The following is a 20,483-nucleotide window of genomic DNA, read 5'->3' as shown; positions in this document are numbered from 1 at the left end:
TGCAGAACAATCTGGAATAATGCTAAACATTGTAACAGTCACCTCTTTGCAACCTGAACTTGTTCAGAACATTACATCTCTGTGACACCTGCGCTAAAAATAATCAAGATGCAGCACAACGAATGAAACAGAACGTCTTTGAGACCTGACGTTCTTTTTAACTTGAAACAGAGTCTAAAAATGTGCCGTGTCCTGAAAATATATGCTTCCCATCAGGATGTGCTACCAATGTCATATTCACATTGTTTTCAGGTTGAGGTTAGGGGTAGGATTAGGGCTTAGCACAGCCTTACACCATCTGATCGGTAGTCAGACTGTGATGCACATCTGCCTGACAAGATGTGCTACCTAGGTTTTTAACACATTTCATGCTGTTGTAGTACAAATAGACTTATGGTGCTACCCATGATTTCACATTACATATTACTATATTTACTGATGGTAGCACATCCTGAACCGGTAGACAGATTTTCAGAACACCATTCCTGCGTGAGACACTGAAGAAATAGTGAGACGTGGTACAGCAGGTATTTACGTTCATCCAGTGTGTATTTACAAAGGAAAACAATGGAAAAACAGAGCAGATGCATGCAAAAACACGTTCGGTTTGAACGGCCCCTAACACATCCATTTGCGCTGTATGTGAGTGAGAGCGCATGGGCAAAACAAGTTTGGAAGGACTGTATATTTTTTCATAAATTACAAACCCCAAACTCAAAGTCCTACTTGAAAAACTGACTTACAAACCCGGCAGACCTCTAACATGAACCGCTCTGAGAGCGCTGACAACAGCGTATTCGCGCGTGTACCCCGAAAAACATACCACACCTCAAGCGTTGTTTGCTGAGCTTTCCTACCTGGGCAGGGGCCCCCCGATGTGCGGGGTCCCAAGCAATTGCTTGGTTTGCTTAGTGGTTAAAACCGCTACTGTGGACAAGAAGAATAGCTGAAGAAGGAGCGCAGGAGTTTATGGAACCCAAAGTATTTGGGGTTCAATAAAAAATAATGTTGTGTTCCAGTCCACCTTAGTCAAGTACGAGTCTTTGAACAATCGAGTCCGAGTGTGAAAGGGGCCGAGTCGGACTCAAAACCGAGTCATAACAGGCCAAGTCCAAATTAATCTGTTCAAGAATCTGAATTAAAATTGTAACCGTAAACTCAACATCAATATTTCACAACTAAGAAAATCTATTTTTCAATATAAATGCAAAAAACAAATGATTAGTATCCTGCTGAACAAACTTCAAAGTGGTTTCAGAATGAAAGCATATGCTTTAGTTGTTTGAAGACAAAACTGTCATTCAACACAATACTTGTTGCGTTATGTTGACATTTCAATTATTTGTTCCTTTTCCCCTCCACTCATACATAGACTAAAGAAAGTGAAAGCTGCGTTAGTCATTACAACCAGAGTTGTCATTATTTCAAATTTTCAATTTGTCCATTCAATTTAGTTTAATTTTATCTACAATTATGGGTGAAATAAATGTAATGTAATTACTTTAATTTTATAATGCCCATAAAATTAAACAGAAAATAAAACAGAAAAGATCAGATACCATTAAACAAATAGTTATATACTACAGTACTGCACTTAACAGTTTTCAGTCCTCCTGCTGTGTCCAAGTGTGGCCTACTTCCCTCAAGTCAAGATCAAACTCAACTTGGGTTTTTATTTTTTTTATTTTCATTCTTTTCACATTATATTTAGTATGGATAATAGGTGAATAGACTTCACCTATTATTTGCAAGCTTTACAGGTAACACACAGAGGTTGCGCTACAAATATGTGATGGACTGAGTTGTACAATTTCCATGGTCCATTTCATCTGTCATATTATTTTAAATGTCCCTGTTACGTAGTAAATTTGATTTTGTCTTGATATGGTCAACATTTTCAGTTTGAAATGACTTGCCGTATTAAGAGTGAGTCTGTGTTCTGTTTAATAATTTGCAGAGTTGGGGAACATACATTTAAAATGTACTTACGTTATTGATATTTCTGGATGAGAGCTCCAGAGCACGTCTGGCAAATGCAGGCCCAGTTCTACGGGGGTGCTTGAGGATGTTAAGCACCCCTAAACGAAACATAGAACACCCTCAATTGCAGACCAGGGCAAACTACTGCCTGCATGCAGATCGATTTTTCATGAATGATTTTTATTAGATACCTATTGCGCATCCATAAGCTTTTAATACGATCAGGGTTGCTAGACATAGATGCAACATCCCAAAAAGAGATTTATACTTTCACAAATAGGAAATATTTCACTTTATGTCCTACTTAATTTATGCAATCTGGCAACCTTGCACGCGAGTGCGCACTTTCTCTCTCCTCTTCGGAAAAAAACAAAGTGCTCAATAGTGCAATATTATGCTCAAAGAAAAGTGTGATGCAGTCCATTCGTGATGCTGCATGTGCTGTTTAGTGCCAAGTCTGCGAGCAAACCATTTCAGTGATTAACTTTAGTAAAATCCCAATAGATCTTCGCATCATTTGCATGCGGAGGGGACACACTGGCAAAAGCTAGTGAGAGAGGAAAATGAAAAGTCCCTCACACCTGTATGTGAATGTTACTCAGTAGTCATTTATCAGCATCATGCAGCCTGTTTTATTCAGTTGTGTGCTGAATGGGATGCCAAACATTGACGAGACTTGCATCATGACCCATGAGCGTGTAAATAGGTTGATAATATTTTGAGAATAAAACAAATGTGTCCACTTTACGGCCAACATTAAAAAAAGCCTTTAGAATCTATAATTTCAGAATATTTTATTTTACTATTAAACCAGACTCCTGATATAGAGTGTTAAATTGAATACTAAATTACACTGCATTGAAGTATGGTAAAATAAACAATAATTATACAGTTTTACTAACACACGATAGAAATGTAGCAACAAAACTTCAGCAAGCAAAAGCAGAATGGTCCCAACAGAATACACTTCAGAAAATTGTGCACTACTACCTCTGGGATTAACAGATACAACGATGTAAAACTTTTTATCTTCTCTCTTCCATGTTCTACATAACAACTGAACTAAAACAATTGCACACCTCTGCTCAATTGAATATGTAAGTCTAATACTGTAAATTGGCAAGCAGATTCCCTTGAATCCCATCAAACACACAAAAATCCCTGCAGTTTGTGAACACACAATTGCTGCATCAAAACGTGTATGATTGTGCAAATCAACATGTGCTAATCTGCACACACAGCATTTTGCTGTCATTTTCAGCAACAGATCATGTGAAAAAACAAAGCATTAAATGTTTTGAATATAAATTTTTTTGTTTTATTTACGATTTAGTTAGTATAATTTAAATATGATTTAATATATTTTAAAAACATGTAATTACGATACATCTCCACTTTATACAGAGCACCCCCACTATTTTCAGAAGCACTCTCAGCGATTTTTATCAGGATCCGCGCATGGGCGAATGGCGATCTCTTTCCCACACACAGGCGCGCGGGAAAAAAGTGCGCGCTGCTGCTCTCAGCCAGAATGATCACATGTAATACATATACATGTGAAAACAGTATCAAATACACAGAATGTATGATAGTACTAACTGTTGAGAGCAAAGCCAAATCCTGGACATCTAGAGGCAATTTTGAAATCCTGGCCGGATGCTTTTTTTCAGGTCTGAAAAAGAGGACGCATGGTCACCCTATACTACATTATAAATTTTTTTGTTTGTTTGTTTTTAATTTCATCACAAATGCCATGGACAAAGATGGACTCCCAAGTCCGAAAAGCTCGAGTCTGACTCAAGTCCGAGTAAAAATGCATCTGAGTCCGTGACAAGTCAAAGTCCATTAAAATTGGACTTGTGACTTGGACTCGAGTTCGAACAACAAAGTTTATCATTCAACCCGCTTTTGCAATGTGATTCAATCCTTTGCAAAGAAAAGTTTCTGCAATTATCATGACGTTAAAATTTGATACCGTCACATGCCTGCTTTACACAAAGCATATGTAACAAGGTAAAATAATATTTAATTTAAACAAAAAGACACAAACACAAATGCGCACACACTGCAGCTGTATGGGGCTCTCTCTCTCCCTAACTGCCGCGTTCCGCTGCACTTCGCCCTCCTCCTCATCACAGTGGTATCAAAAATCATGAAAAAGCCCAGATAAAACTGTGTGCATGAGTCCACATTTGAAGCGTTCGGCTTCCCATATAGTTAAAGTAAAACAGGCAGCATGACAAGGAAGGACAACCGCAAGAAATAGTTTGGCATGCAGATGCAAATGATTTCAACATTTGCAAAAAAACAACTTGATCTTTTTGCTCACTTAGCAATGATTACCACTCCTGTCCAAGGCTGCCAACCAATGGTCTGACCTGTGTCTACGACAGCTTTCTTGTAGTGTGTAAGCAAGATCGTACATTACAGGTGTTTTACCTAATCCACTCCATTAGCTCCACAGTCTCTGGGTCATAAAACTCTCTCAGCTCAGAAATCTCTTCCATCAGTCTGGGCCAGAACTGTCAACAAAAGACAGCGATTAAGATGGAGGGAGGGAATGAGAGAGAGAGAGAGAGAGAGAGAGAGAGAGAGAGAGAGAGAGAGAGAAAGAGTGTGAGTGAGATACAACCATCTGACTGCTGTAATGGGTATGACTCACAATAATCAATGATCAAAAAAGTAGTCCAATAAACACAGTCATACACAAACGCAAACACACACATATCTGCACAATTCATGTCCGATTAACAAAGAACAAAATAGCATAGCGAAATCAAACCTCTCCCAAATAACACAGTGGGATATGAATTTAATTTGCTTGCACTTGGATTCCTAAGTATTGCCACCCAGGCAGCTTAGCAAAATATGAAAATCGAAACATGATAGCTTAGTTGCAAATGTCTTACCTTGTAATAAAGAAACGCCAGAATTACAATTGGTACAGAGTACCTGATCAGTCTCATCTGTAGAAACAGATTAATAACATAAACAGATAAACAACAAGACAAATGGGAAGAAAAAGGATGTAATTGCTTAGGATCTAGAGCTGTAACTACACTGCCACCTAGTGGGGAAATGAAATATCCAGCTGTGAACAACACCCTGACTCTAGAACTCAATATCAATTCATAATATTGAACATTATTAATTTCAAATCGTACTTGCATTGGGATATGTGATATCAATTCTTGCTTTGTGGTCTTATATAATAAGGGGGGTTGCCTTCATTGTGGAGACCAAATCTACTCACAAGGATAGTAAAAGTTAAAATGTCTGAACTTGTGGGGATATGATCCACATGATAAAAATAGCTTGATACACATCCATAATAATGTTTAAGTCAGTAAATAATTTTTTTGTGAATGCTAGGTTTAAGGGAATGGTTAGGGGATAGAAAGTATCATTAGCTCAGTATGAAAGCAATGGCAATCAATGGGAAGTTCCCACCATGACAGAAAAACAAACATGTGTGTGTTTGTGTGAAACATGTCTCTCACCGTGGTTTTAGTGTTGCAGTGGAGGACTCTCAGATACAGCGTCCACACTTCTTTGCCACATACCCCAAAGGCAGCAAATGCACACATGTGGCCCGTCCACAAATATTTCATCCTGCCAGCAGCAAAGAGAGAAACTTATTGGTGCATTTCATTTTATGATACAGCTCAGACAACACGCCATCTGCAAATGCAATACTCAGATAGCATTCATTTTCAACTCAATTACTATTCAGACACAAAACTAAAATTTATGAAGCGATTTTCTGCCATAATTCACTCATCATTAAAATATCGTCTGAACCATCCACTGGGGATATGGACTAATAAGATGAAGAAGATCACAAATCAGAAGCAGCGTGGAGGACAGGAAATGAAAGTGATAGCCGAGAAGAGGTTGAAATTGAGATGCATCTTAGCAGCAGCAGCAGGGAACAAAATTACAGACAGTGAGTGAGGAAAATATAAGAGGATGAAAAGAGAAACAGGATAAGAACACAGCTAAATAAAAATTTCCTAATCTTTGTTTTTGTCTTGTTTTCCAGTAAAAAAAATGTTTGACGCTCCAACAGTCTTTAATTACTTGTGCAAACAGATAGTCCCACCCCAAACTCACACAAATTGGTTGTGTCAGTGTTGTTGTGTTAGGCTGACCGGGATGCTCAAACGTACAGAGGACTGTTTTGATGGCATCACAAAGCCAATCAGCCAACAAATGGCTTATTAATAGTTGATTCTGCATTTTAAACTAGGATATTAGAAAGAATTTTAACATCTCTGGTAACACTTTACAATAAGGTTCTATTTGTTAACATTAGTTAAAAACATTAGTTAACATTAACTAACAATGAACAACACTTCTACTGTGTTTATAAATCTTGGTTAATGTTAATTTCAACATATACATTTTTAAAAGTTGTATTTGTTAAAATTAGTTAATGCATTATGAACTAAAATGAACAATGAAAAATTGAATTTTTATGAACTAACATTAACCAAGATTCATAAACACTGTAATATTATATTGCTCAATTTTTAGTTAATTATGCAGTATAAAAACGGAGTGGCCGTTACACCTCGGGTGTGCATTATTTTCAATAATTCAATAGGTCAGATCAATGATTTATTTTATACCATGGCTCAAGGCAACTTTCATTGTTTCATCCATAAAACACTCTTGTGAGTAGACTTACTTTCTTGCAAAATGGATTCAGCATCTTGCTTTGATTTAGCCCAAGCCATCGACGCAAGTTTGAAGGTGTCATTTAGAACTAGTAACGGAGGCTTGCACTACTGTTACTGGAGTAACAAGGTAGTGTGTGTGTGTGTGTGTGTGTGTGTGTGTGTGTGTGTAAGAGAGAGAGGCGTGTCCGTATGAATATTTTTTCCACAGATAAGCATGTATTATACAGTATAAAGTATGTGTCTTCAGCCTTCTTCTGCCGCTCTTAGTGGACACAGAAACATAGCGGGGACCCCCTGTTACATATTATGTATAATTTAATGTTGCATTAAATTATATTAACGTTTTCATGAGTAGGGTCTAAATTCTGCTGCAGTGAGTTATTTTTGCACGTGACACTGCACAGCCGTTAGAGGTGGGCAGAGTGTAGAGGGGTATTTTATTTTTGTACTTCATTTTTTTTTTTTTGTCATAAAAAAATAAAATAAAATACTGTATATAATATAGTAAAAAATTTGAAGAAATGGGTTTTGACTGCTGTACTGTATTTGTTTTATTTATTAAATTTTTATAGCTGTAAAACAACAAATAATATCAGAAATCCGGTTTGCCTATATGCACTCTATGACTACTCAGACATTGTGTGTGTGTGTGTGTGTGTGTGTGTGTGTGTGTGTGTGTGTGTGTGTGTGACAAGCACTAATGTAAACATTCTTGGCCGTGTGCATCGGAGAACAGCGTGCGATCAAAACGTTTTCACTGTGAGTATACAAGTTTTAAACTGTTATCGTGGTGCTTTTGTGATAGTTTGGCTTCTGTTTCTGGAAACAAATATATTATATGCCTGAAAAGACTGTTTGAGTTGCTGTTTGTGTGAATGAAAACTACATCTGCACCTAATCAGCAGACGTGGCTGCATGCATGGGAAGATCGTGTTTAGATATGATGAGTGTACATATACAAGCTGTGAACTGTTATCATGGTAATTTGGTGACAATTAGGCTGTTTGTTACATAAAATAAACATATTATGTGATTGAAAAGACTGTAAGAGTAACTGGTTGAGGGAATATAAACTACAGACGCTTGACCAGCGTAGCCTGTGTCCGCACAAAAGCCGATTTGAATCTGGCAGCTTGTAACGTATTTGGCTGTTGCAGAAACCCACATGACGCTACTCTGCGGGGCCCAGTTATTAACAGTCACATATGTGTGACAGTACGTATGAAAGGGTTAACTATATTACTATATTAATGTATTTTCTTCTTTGTTATGATGCTTATATTGCAAGGCCATTAAATAAATGATTTATGTGTGGAGGCATATATTTGTTCATTATTTTGAGTTTTTCTTTATGTGGGAGGGACAATGAAACATTTAGCTGAACATTAGATTCTTAACTTTAGCTTTAGTTAGTAGTTAAATTAATACTGCATTTTTGTTTAATAATGTATATTTGAATATAAATTTATTTACAGAATATTTTTTGGATATTATAGACATTGCTTGTCATTCTCATCCGATTTACTTAGCCAATGTCTTTGTTTTATTTGGTTATTTTGCTGTGTTAGCCTGTTTGAAATTAATAATTTAGCGAAGTGATAAGGAGTTGTTATGTGGTCACAACCTGGAACTACTTCATAGCTGTGAGATTACTGAAAAATATTTGCACACCTTAGAACCTCTATCAACCAATCAGAATCAAGCAATAAACAGCCCTGTGCTATAACCAATATAACAAATGGAAGCTTATTGTAAAGTGTTACGCATAAATTAAAGTATGATCAATTCTATGAAAGTCATATTATCTGTTATATATTTACCTGGCTTCTCAAGTAAATATTTCTTATTTTAAGCATGGTTACATATTCTCAACTGGAAATCAAGAAAATGTACTGATTAAAAAAGTTATTTGTGTGCAACAAAAAATAAAGGCTCAAACAAACTTTCAAACAAACAAGTTGTTCACCTCATAGTAGAAAAGGCGAGCAGGCCAAAGAAGACGGTGTGCAATAAATTGTAAGCAATATCTGGCCGCATCCTAAAGGTCCTCTCCTCTCTCTCACTGCTTGATTGTCTTGACCCACTCACACTGAAATACAGAATTAGGAATCAAACAAAGGGGAAAAATAAATAAACATGCATAAAACAAAGGGGAGCAAGGACCAGCGAAATTAGATTTTTTTTTTAGGTTTTTTAATGCATAGAAAAGTGAATGGCCGATCTGATTAGTGTGTGTTTTGTGTGTGTGTGTGGTGCAAACCCTCTGGGTGTTTGTGGGCTCCGGTGATTCTGATAAGAGGAATGAAAGCAGAACAGAAGAGAGGGTCGCAGTAGCCCTAAAGCAATAGTAAATCTGCTTTGAACTGAACATAATAATACATATTCAGAACCTCTTATGGAAAATAATACATCTGGAGTCCAATTATTATGCACCATATCTAATAAAGACTAATAACTCTAATTATAAGAAGCTATTATGGTCTGTAATGTCAAGATGGTTATTAAACTAAATTCACAGCTCTAGTGGTCATTTTTAGCCAATTTTTGTGCTCTATGGGAGCATTATAATTAGAAAAATGAACATGAGAATAATCTAGCACTAAACTCATATAAATTCCCAAGATTGTCTTGGTATAATGTGAAATACTGTAGCGCAGATAAGTAGTTCTTCCACAGAGGAAATGATGCTGTAATTTTACCTGAGATTAGAGAGCGCCACCAGCAGCAGTAAAATGAAGAGCACGCTGAGGGTGCACAGATACGGATAGAGCAGCACCGTGCCAGCCAACCGCTCAAATGTATCCAATGGCAACAAGCCAAAGGCCTCCTCACACAGATAGAGACTGGCATCAAAGTCTCTGGAAGAGAGAGGGTGGGAGGGTGTGTAAAAGAGAGAGAGAGAGAGAGAGAATGAGATGGATGTATACTGTATTATACAGATTATTGGGAGTGGAAATACATCTGATCATCTGAAATGCTGTATAAAAATGGATGAGCAGATTTTATTCGGTGCCAGATGTTATTTTTCCACTTGAGCTGGATGCATTAATCACAGTTAATTAATGGCTCAAGTCTGAAATTAGATCTCACTTCTGAATAAGATACTGCGTTATGGCCTTTGACTATTGATAAAAGGTTTAGATCTGGCGCGATGAGAGATGGAGCTCAAGACTAAAGACTAACCTCGTTGCCCCGAAGCCAAACTTGGCCTTTATGAACTTGAAGATGTGCTCGTCCGATTTCAGCTGCAGTATTCGCTGTCAATTAAAATGGAGAGAGTGAGCGATACGGCCATTCATACAGGTGTCTCTGCAGATCGGGATGTGTGTTTTTTATGAGAGCGAGATATGAAGAAAGGCAATGAGAGTGAAAGTAAAGCTAGTGTCTCAGGAGGACCATGTAGAGAAGCTCTATTTGATCAGTAATGACAGACAAAGGATGTAGAACACGATTCATAGCTCACCTTGACTGAATAATTGATGATGAAAGTTAATATGAGGACTAGGAGTGTGTGAAGAGCCAGTTTTCCTACTCGTGTAACAAAGCTGCCTGTCTTTAGCCTTGTCTGAAATCCAAACACACACAAAGCAGGTTTTAATACATAAATTACAATCATATTCTGAGGTTCTGTTATTAGAGAAAACACAGAATTGAGCTTAAAGGAAAACAAAAGTAATGAAGTACTTCATAAAATAAATTCTTAAGGCCTAGCTTTTTTTTGTATATAATAGTATAGATATATATATATATATATATATATATATATATATATATATATATATATATATATATATATATATATACACACACACACACATACATACCTGTACATCAGTGGGACATGTATAAAAGAGCATATTTCTTAAAACGATCAAGCACTTTGATAATCATCTTTAAAAGACCAGATCTGCATGCATTATAAATTATATATTTAATGAAAACGTATGTTATATGCCGTCCTAATATTAGGTTCTAACAAGGTTGTTGATTATAATTATAGAAACAATATATTTTTCTTTTATTGCAAAACATTCCAATATGTACAAATAGACAAGTAGTTTAAAGGTGAAGAGGCACCGACTCGATTACGTCATTCACAGTGCGTCATGGGAGCGCGTGATCGCTCCGAGGCATGTTTCTCTGATTGGTGAAGCTTTCTCTGCTGGACAATGGGTAATGTAGTTGCTTACCAGGAATTCCACAATCAAACATGATTTTTAAACCAGGAAGTTGAAATAACGCAGAAGGATAGCTTCAGTGGAAACAACCTTGGAGCTCAAGGCAGGTCTGTAAATAAAGGTTTATAAGTTATCGTTGAAAATCAATTAGTCTATGGAAAAAATTAATGGAATTTTTGTGCTCTATAGGGCCAGTCATTTTGTATATTTATGCTTCACTAACTAAAATATGTCCCGACAAAGCCAAAAGGTGTGCTTCCCTCCATACAGTCACCCTAATGGGAATCTGCACAATCTGGAATTACAGAACTGCAGTAACCACACCAATAACAGACTCAACACCTGCACGAGGTACAGAGAAACCACCTACAGAAAGAGAGAATTTTGGACTTCCCCTAGATTTAGCATGAATTTCAAGCTTGGTGAACTTTGACAAGTGAATTCGCCACATTGGCCAATAGGAAGTAGCTTGGATTGGCAGTGACATTCCCAATGGACAAGGATATCGTTTTAACGGTGAGTTTCTTTTAAACTTAAGTCTCACCGAGTATAAAGTGCAGCATTAAAAAGTGGCTACTTGGCTTTTTTTTGCTGGTTTCACACAAGCTCAATGTCTGCCCATGCCTTCTTTCCTCACATAATTTTGCCGTGCAAAGGTAAATGTGACAGTGCCTAAAGAAGAATCAACCATTGAGGGGCACACAGACTGCCAGTCTGTCTGAAACTCAGCGAACACAGACAAACAGAGAGATAAAACCAGTTATGATGACTGGAACTAACTGGTCAGATCAGTTATGATGACTGGAACTAACTGGTCAGATCAGTTATGATGACTGGAACTAACTGGTCAGATCAGTTATGATGAAGCAATGCAATAAAGAGTAATGCATGCTTGCTAATAAGGATTTCTGAATTATTGACAATCCATGTTATTGTCAACATGCAACATACACGATTACAGTAGTGTTTATTTGTTGTGTACAGTAATGCATGTTAATACATATCTCAGTAAAAGTCTCTTTGTGGGGACAGACCTGGAAGTTTTTGATGAAGAGAGCTGACACAGTGAAGCTGAGCACCAGAGAGCCCAGAATCATGGAATTACAGAACTGCAGTAACCACACCAATAACAGACTCAACACCTGCACGAGGTACAGAGAAACCACCTACAGAGAGAGAGAGTTAAATGTTCAACCTTGAATAATAAAGGTTGAAGGTCTTCAATATTTATATGTTTGTGTGGTACCTGCGCCGCTGTTAAGAAGTCCAGGCAGTCCAAAGTAAAGATTATAAGTGCTTGAACCAGAAGGACAAACTGATTGAATTGCCATGTCAAACAGAAACAGAAGGTTGAGATGAACACCAGCCACAGAACCATCCTCTGTTATTGAGAACACACACAAACACACAGAAAAAAATAGATTCAATACCAACTGCCCAGTTTCTTCTCCAGAGCTCATACAATGACAAGTCGTCCGAATGTTAGTAAAGCCATTATACTCTGTGCTGTTCACATACTGAAAGAGAACAAACATGTGCAAAGAAGAGTAAATATTTCATACAGTTCACTGGCAAATTGCTAACCTTTGTTTCATATTTCATAAAGGTGTTCAGGGACAGCGGCAAACAGTCAAAATTGTTCTTCACAACATTACTGTCTTTTAGTTTCTCGATCTTATCAGCCATTATTAAGCCTCAAGAGTAATCGAAAGTAATGACCTCAATTATATTTAGACAGTTACATAAAGGAATAGAGATACACCGATACTTCTCGGTAGAACTGGTATCGGGCCGATACTGGGGGGTAAATGCTCTTACTTGGTATCGGTGTCATTATTTCATATTTCTGACAACCAGAACATTAACATAATGACATGGTTGTACATGCTGTGCATGGCACTTCTAAGACGAGTTTGAAAACATGAGAAAGATTTTGGCTTTTAAACCATTTATATCAAGATATCAGATTTCATTGTATTTATCTTTACCTGATGTACTGAACATGCGTCTTATCTTACGTGCATGCGCAATCTCTTTCTCCCTCTCTTTGCACACGAGTATGTGTGTGAGCAAGGGGTTGCTTTTTTCTTTTCTTTTTTTAGATAAAAAACAGCAAGAGAAGAAATAAAGAATAACTTTTGAAACTAGCTCATGAGTTTCAAATTCATTTATCTTCACGCGATGCGTCTTTTCGCTCTCTCAGCAAGTTTTTGCTTGAGGGAGAGCAAAAGAGTGTTTACATTAGACTTGCGCTTGGTGACGATGTTGTCCTAAACAAATCATATACGTTGAGTTTAAAGAAAAAACTGTAAAATGGAAAGGGAGTTATTACCTGCCACGTTTAACTAAAGCATTCAAACGAATGTCAAGCTCTGTCAGGTTCAACACAAAAAAAAAAAACAAAGCAACACCAAAGCATGACAAAGCTTGACTTTGAGAAGTATTTTTTATTATTATTATTTTCTTGAGTGTGTATAGCATTTACGTAACGATAGCATTTAAAAATAAAGCCAATTTAGAATAGTGTAAAAAATAAACTTTTCTATTAAGGGGCTATTTTTGCCCCCTGGAGTTGTTTTTAGGCACATTTTTTACCATTATGAGGGCATTGTTAGGGCATATCTGTTTTAACCATGCAAAACACGGCAATATGATGTCATTGTGTTATTTCAAATCCTTCAAATGAATAAATTCCTTAAAATACATGTTCAACCTGAATAACCACATACGCAGTTACCTATACATTTAAATGAACATCACATAATTTCATGTGATACGTATATATTAGGTCTAGAATAGAAAAATAAATGTATCCGATGTTACAAATAAAAATAGAAATCATAAGTGGCAATTTTTTTTCCCCTCCACATTTTGGGGTCCTTTTTGTCTCCTTCATTTTTGCCCTCAGCCCTTGATAATTTCTGACCTTGATTCAGACCAAACACGTTCTTGCGCTAAAAAAAGCAAGATGCAGCACAATGAACAAGGCAGAACGCAGGTGTCCCGAGACATGTTTTTAACAGTTGAAGTTCTTTTACACCATCTAAAATCAGCATCGTTTTCAGTGAGAGAAATTCAATATGTCTTTTATAGAATACTGCCATTAACTTTTCTCCATTAAAGGAGATTTCTTATTCAGGCAAACCCAGTTGTTTTTTGTTTAAACTAACAGACTAATCACTATCAGAAAAATAACATGGTATCATTGACTGCATGATTATATTCATATTTAATAATACTGTCATACTATTCAAAGATACTTCAAAAAATACCATGGCTTTACTATGACATGTCAACAACATGGGATTATCAAAGATCATGTCTGAAAAAATGGAAACAAATGATGTTTATAATACAAGAAAAATGCTTAAATACTCAAAAAGCAAAGTAGTAGTTAAGTATATATAAGTGCTATTCTTTAAATAAAATAAAAAGGCCCCTGTCCCTGCTGAGGTCTGTGCACGTCACTGCTGCACTGTTTTTTTGATGGTTCTGCACTATATGTGATTGATATTGTGTTTAGTTTTTTTGGATCAACATCTGACAGTAAAGCACATAAGTTAGATTAAAACAGACATCATACAGCAAGTTCGTGCGTTACTAACAGCCAAACATCGTGGCCATTTTACAACATGTTAAAGTCATTTTCTGTATTAACAAATTTAGTGGTTTGGGAGCGCGATTAGAGCTTGTTGCCTGACGGCCTTCAGAGGAATGTACCGTGTCTGTCAAACACTGAGGCAGTGGTGTGCAGTTCCACCAATGCTTGATTTGCACGAATCATGTAAATTACCTATTTTGGATTCAAAAAGGTGAATTTCGCCGAAAGACAACTAGTTTGCAGGTATGAATTACAAGTACTTGATTTTTGTAATCCGATTATGTAATACAGATTACATGTAATATGTTACTACCCAGCACTAGCAATATCAAGATATCAAATACAAATAGAATGGCATGCGTACACAAACACAAAACTACTCATATCGGGAATTGGTAAAACTAGATACTTGGTACTTGTATCGGTCTTCAAAAATTGGTATCGCTGAATCTCAATAAATGAATAATTTTCAATATTTGGCAGGTGGGATGTCAATTTAACAAACATGCACCATAAGTGCCATTTTTTTATTTAAGAAATGCAGCAGGGGTGAATGAAAATAATGACATAGGAGGCAATAATGACTTGGGCTACATCCACATAATTTCGGATACATACAGACAACCATCCCTGGAGTCACGAGTTTGAATCAAGGGCATGCTGAGTGACTCCAGCCAGGTCTCCTAATTAACCAAATTGGCCCGGTTGCTAGGGAGGGCACAGTCACATGGGGTAACCTCCTTGTGGTCAAGCTCCGTTGTGCATTTACAACCTTCATTATTTCACAGATTTCATTTATAATATTACATTTTGTTGATATAGCTGATAAGGCTCATATATAGGCAATATATACAGTATATAAGGCGCATTTGAAAATCTGGATTAAAGTCACTTCAGTTTACAGGGGATCATGCAGGGGGCAATCCTCACAATACTCTCTCTGTTCAAGCTCCGTTGTGAATTCTCTACATTGCAGATGTTAGTTGTAATAATATATTTATGCTGTTGATGACTTGTCTATCTTATATACTTATATGAAGCTTTTGAAAATAGGTGATTAAAAAACCAGGGATCGGCAATTTCATCTCTCGACATGCATCTTAGATGAAAAATAATTCTTACAATACTAAGAGTGGATCATTTGAACAAACGTGGTTTTATTCAACAAGGTTTTTCTTCTTCTAAAACACTGTACATTGGTAATATCTTGCAGTGTTGTTTATTTCTCATCATATTTTCGTCAACAATGTTTGAATTCAAATTGTTAAAACTAACCTCATAATCCTGTCTTTGTCAACAGAATCAAATAACCCCTCAAAAATTTGTGTGTAAATGGGATTAACACTGTGTTCGTGTATTCAGTGCAGCTGGAAACATAACTCGCAAAAAATTAAAAGCATCTGACAATTGAAAAGCTTCCAGCAAAGGTAGGACTGAACCATTCAATTATTGTAAGGCTATTTAGAGATATTTAGTTGTGTTGAATATTGAAGTTTCACAATATTAACAGAATCTGACATATGGAATATAATCCTTATTTCTGACATGTAAAATTGGCGGTATAGTCCAACAACCGACAGAAATGTTAAACCAATGCAAACATTTTATTTTGGGGTATTTTGTGATATTTTACAAATGGTTTCATTTATATTTTGTGTTCAATGATTCACTTTTTAAAGTATGATATGCACAATAAACACGTAATTTGTGCACACTCCCTCTCCCGCCCTTCACCGTACAACACCATTCACAGGCAGTAAAACACCGCAACAGCCCTAGGGAGAGCGTTTTTGAAAAGTTTAGAAATTTAGAGAAACAATTTCTGAATAATTTGATATAGGCAACTGAATTAGACATCATCAAAATTTTACAGGACAAGGGAATACCTGGTGAATAGGTTTTAGATGAGGCCTCAGATAGCAGGTTATGGCTGCCACCTGAAGAGCGAAGAAAGGTAAAGACCAGTTCTCCCTTAACGAGATGGTAAACTCCACACGTGTGGTGTCCACTCTGTACACAAACCATCAAGAAACATAATTAAACACTGAAAACACAGACTTGTGGTGTGAGAAAATACATCAAACTTGGATAAGGCGTTTGTTTCAGATATTGAAAGAGAGCAAAATTGAGGTTGCTCGAGGGAGAATGTCAAATAAATTGGCCTGCGGCATGATTCATTGTTTAGAAGAACCCTCAAAATAACAAATTGCATCTCATGCCGCCCTTAAGAGACTAAATTCACATTTTGGAAAAGCGTATCAGCTTTCACACTCATTTGAATTCAGATGCTACCTTCATAACAATAACCATTTGCATATGTTTACTTCTAGATGGATGAACTGCAAAGGTTAGTTTTGTTTGTATGAAAACGTATAATCTCTTTATACCTGTTGAGAATATACCAGACACCAGTGAGGGCACCAGCCAGCCAGGAGTCACTGAGTAACCAGCTAGTGATAAAGAGGGCGATGACATACACAGCCTGCAAAGCAAACACTGTGTAGATATAGAAATAAATTGGCTCCAAGTAGGTCTGCAAAACACACATACACACAGCATGAAGGTAAATAAAATGATTTTGTAAGAAGCTCAAGATAATCTATACATCAAACGAAGACAATAGAAGTAATTGAATACCTGGATGGGCAGTATTTTGTACAAAATACTAAGGAACACTTCTTGGTAGATATTCATGCGCTGTAGAATGTTTATTGTCCTCTTGGATTCAGTAGTGTTGTCATGGATAAGCTCATACAGACCTGTGAACACACAAATCTAGCGATAAACTTTGCACAATATTTACTCTGAAATAAAAACAAAAATAGTATTATTTGTACTGATTATGACCAAGATATAATGAACATGCAATACACGTGTTCAATGCTAACATGCAAAGAGACTACTCTTCTGAAGAAACCCCCATGCCAGAAATTTCAAAAGAAAATCCTTTCATTCAGTAACACACAAACACTTACAATTATATATGGAATGACCACCATGAGACATTTCCTGTGTCACATGCTAAATCACAGAACAAGACAAGAGAGAACTTGCAAACTGTCTTTCTTTGAAAATTATCCCTTTGTATTATCTTTTTATCAGGACACAAATCTAATGCTCTGCTCATTACTCCAAATGTATAAATGAACTTTTCAAGTGTATACACATATCAGGGCATCTCATCGTAACCCAGGAACTTTGAAACAATCGCAAAACTTACTTTACTGTCCTTTTATCCGGAATCCCATTATTATTATTATTATTATTATACATTTTATTTATAGGCACCTTACATGACACTCAAGGACAAATTACAACAAAATAATAACATTACACAACAATTAATCATTATTACTGCCTGAACAGACTTAATACATGCATAAAAGCAATCACATAAAAGTCTGCCTAAAACGATGGGTCTTAAGGTGAGATTTAAAATCCAGAAGATTTTCACTGTTTCGCACATTCTGTGACAATGCGTTCCATAAATAAGGAGCTGCAAGTCTAAAGGCTCTAGACCCTGAGGGAGAACAAGAGTGAGTGGAGAAGATGATCTTAAAGTGCGAGGAAGAGTGTGGATTTGAAGAAGGTCAAATAAGAATACAGGGGCAAGATTATTAAGTTCCTTGTGAGTAAGGAGAAGAATTTAAAGTCAATGTGATATTTAACTGGGAACCAATGCAGGGATTGTAATATGGGAGTAATGTGTTCAGTTGTGCTGCTGAATTCTGCACTAGCTGGAGTTTATAGAGAAGTCTTGTTTCAATAATCATAATCTGCAGATTTGCCTAGATCTCTCATTCAAGGTTTAACCTGATGATTACCCTGACAATTATGTTTTTCATAATATGTAATGTATTATTCATGTTTAAAACTAAAAAACTAATTAGAAGGAAGTTGTATCATGCATTTTAACTGAATTATAACTGTATTTAACGGTTTAATTTGGAAATGCTTGCCTGTATTTTGTAGAGAATGTTGATGTTAACAGATGTCATGTCATGCACCGATTTCATTATATAAAATTAATGATTAAAACATGTATTTTTCAAATAGGAATTGTAAGAGCCCTTTACACAAAGGATTGTAAATCAACTTTGAAAAGGAGGGAAGGAGGTGACCATGTGGCCCGGCAGAAGACACTACTGATTGGCTCAAGACACCTTTGGGGTTCAGCCAACCTCAACTAAACAAAACCTCCCCACCAAGGATGAACTTCCTCTCTCTTGCTCTCTTCTGCGCACTCTTGCCTCTTCCTCATGGGTCTTAGCCCTTTTGCGCCCAGGATCCGCACAATGTAGAGTCCAGGAAAGTTCGGAATGTAAAGTTTCGATGAAGCTCTTTTTTTCTCTGCGCTACAACTCACACATGTGATGGGGAGTCACGAGTCTCCCTTGCAGGAGGCCTTGCTTCAAAGTCCTGCCTCATCATTCCAATCCACTATCTTAACAGAGGTCAAACACTGAAGGAACAACCAGAACATTCTACAAAGAGCCAAAGAACCAAAGCAACGCAAGTACATCTCCAAATTTCTCTGAAAGTGCTGGTGTCTCTTTAAAATAATTTGAGTAACCCGATTGCAAAGCGAGGTATACTAAATGAAGCATCGATGGCTCTCTAGGCATTGTCTATAGATTCCATAAAGTTCAACACCCTCTGTTACAGACCATCTCAGTTTTTTTTACCAACCTGTTTTTCATGTTTTTCTATATGTTTAGATTAGCAATGAAGTCTTGTTTATATTCAAAGATAATTTGACTAGTATATTTTGATAAATAATCTCGTCACTCTCGCTCCGAGCTCGAACCATATTTAAACATATTTTTGATATTATTTTCAATAGCCATGAGAATAGTATTACTCTAAAGAGTTAACAGATGTGTCATATCAACTCAGTGTGGCCGAGTGATTAGACGTACACCTGAATTCTTTCAATAAGTTATGAATTAATCATAATCCCCTCATTAAGCTAATTCCTTATCCCGACATATAATTTGTCAGCGGATACAACGAGCCAGTTGTATTACATTTTAAATGGTGGAGAATCTTTTATTCAGATTTCTAATCTGATCATTTCTCATTTACCATTCTTATAATGGTGGTCAAATGCGGCTAATTCCATTATACAATTTCCTACATATTATTGTTGGAGATATGCAAAGTCGCTGATTTTCCTACAACAATAATCGATTTCCATGATTACTGAATAGAAAAGCAATGCTCGGAACATGCTTTTACTCTACTTATGTACAAAGGTCCAATTGTAGTGGTGTCTAGAGAACAGCTGTTGGCACGGCTGCAATTCTAACCATTTCAGTCTCAATGGGTAATGACCTAATTGTGATGTTTTTTCAGCATAGAAACACAAAAGAAACTCATTCCAAATGGGGCTGGTAAGGGAATTAGCTTGCCAGAAACCACTTAGAGCAAAGTTGTGCATTTCCTCTTTGTCCTCTATTTTTTGAGACCGGTCACACTCACACAGTTAGATTACGAAATAATGCATTCTTTTGATATCACTCATTTTACATAAGTGATAACAAAAAGCAGACAGAGCAGTTAAAAAAACGTACCATTACAAAATTGACTGAACCAAATAAATAAAGGAAAGAACAAAAATGGGAAGATAGATATTTATGGAAGTAATTGGATATCTCTAACATTGTAAATCATTATTATAAAGAAAGATTGCATTGTCAGAACAATGTTTCCTTTTCTACATAAAAAAGATAAACCGAAGACTTTAAACCACCAGTGGTCATAAAAAAAGATGACAGGCTGCAAGAGGGACCATATAAATTGTAAATCTGTTTTGCCAATTTGTGGGATCAGCTGCACATGCATTATGTGAGTAAATGTCTATACCTTGCTGAATAGAAGGGGCCTTCAACATCTGTTTGTAGTAGGAGTAATAAAGGCCACATTCGGTCCGGAAAGAGATTTCACGCTCAACTTCCTACCAGGCAAAAAGGGAAAGATTCAGTAAAAATGAACTATGACAAGAAACCCAACATGAGTAAACGTTTTTAAAATGAAATACAT

General features: G+C 36.5%; 1 protein-coding gene across 2 annotated transcripts in view; it reads right to left on the bottom strand.

Annotated features, from left to right (window-relative positions):
- Positions 1 to 20,483, bottom strand: part of LOC127654835 (probable C-mannosyltransferase DPY19L3) — a 68,162-nt gene that overhangs the window by 30,644 nt on the left and 17,035 nt on the right. For both annotated transcript variants that reach the window (XM_052142327.1, XM_052142316.1), the window contains 13 exons: positions 20,307 to 20,397; positions 17,079 to 17,200; positions 16,829 to 16,974; positions 16,328 to 16,451; positions 12,087 to 12,221; positions 11,875 to 12,006; positions 10,126 to 10,227; positions 9,846 to 9,919; positions 9,362 to 9,520; positions 8,629 to 8,751; positions 5,481 to 5,592; positions 4,890 to 4,946; positions 4,420 to 4,502 (listed from right to left, as the gene is read on the bottom strand). In XM_052142327.1, the coding sequence (XP_051998287.1) occupies positions 4,420 to 4,502; positions 4,890 to 4,946; positions 5,481 to 5,592; positions 8,629 to 8,751; positions 9,362 to 9,520; positions 9,846 to 9,919; positions 10,126 to 10,227; positions 11,875 to 12,006; positions 12,087 to 12,221; positions 16,328 to 16,451; positions 16,829 to 16,974; positions 17,079 to 17,200; positions 20,307 to 20,397 (1,460 nt within the window). The remainder of the gene's footprint in view (positions 1 to 4,419; positions 4,503 to 4,889; positions 4,947 to 5,480; positions 5,593 to 8,628; positions 8,752 to 9,361; positions 9,521 to 9,845; positions 9,920 to 10,125; positions 10,228 to 11,874; positions 12,007 to 12,086; positions 12,222 to 16,327; positions 16,452 to 16,828; positions 16,975 to 17,078; positions 17,201 to 20,306; positions 20,398 to 20,483) is intronic.

This window comes from Xyrauchen texanus, chromosome 2 (genome assembly GCF_025860055.1).
Source record: "Xyrauchen texanus isolate HMW12.3.18 chromosome 2, RBS_HiC_50CHRs, whole genome shotgun sequence".
Classification (NCBI taxonomy): domain Eukaryota; kingdom Metazoa; phylum Chordata; class Actinopteri; order Cypriniformes; family Catostomidae; genus Xyrauchen; species Xyrauchen texanus.
The sequence above is the reverse complement of the archived record's forward strand: the minus strand, read 5'-3'. Positions and strand labels throughout refer to the sequence as shown.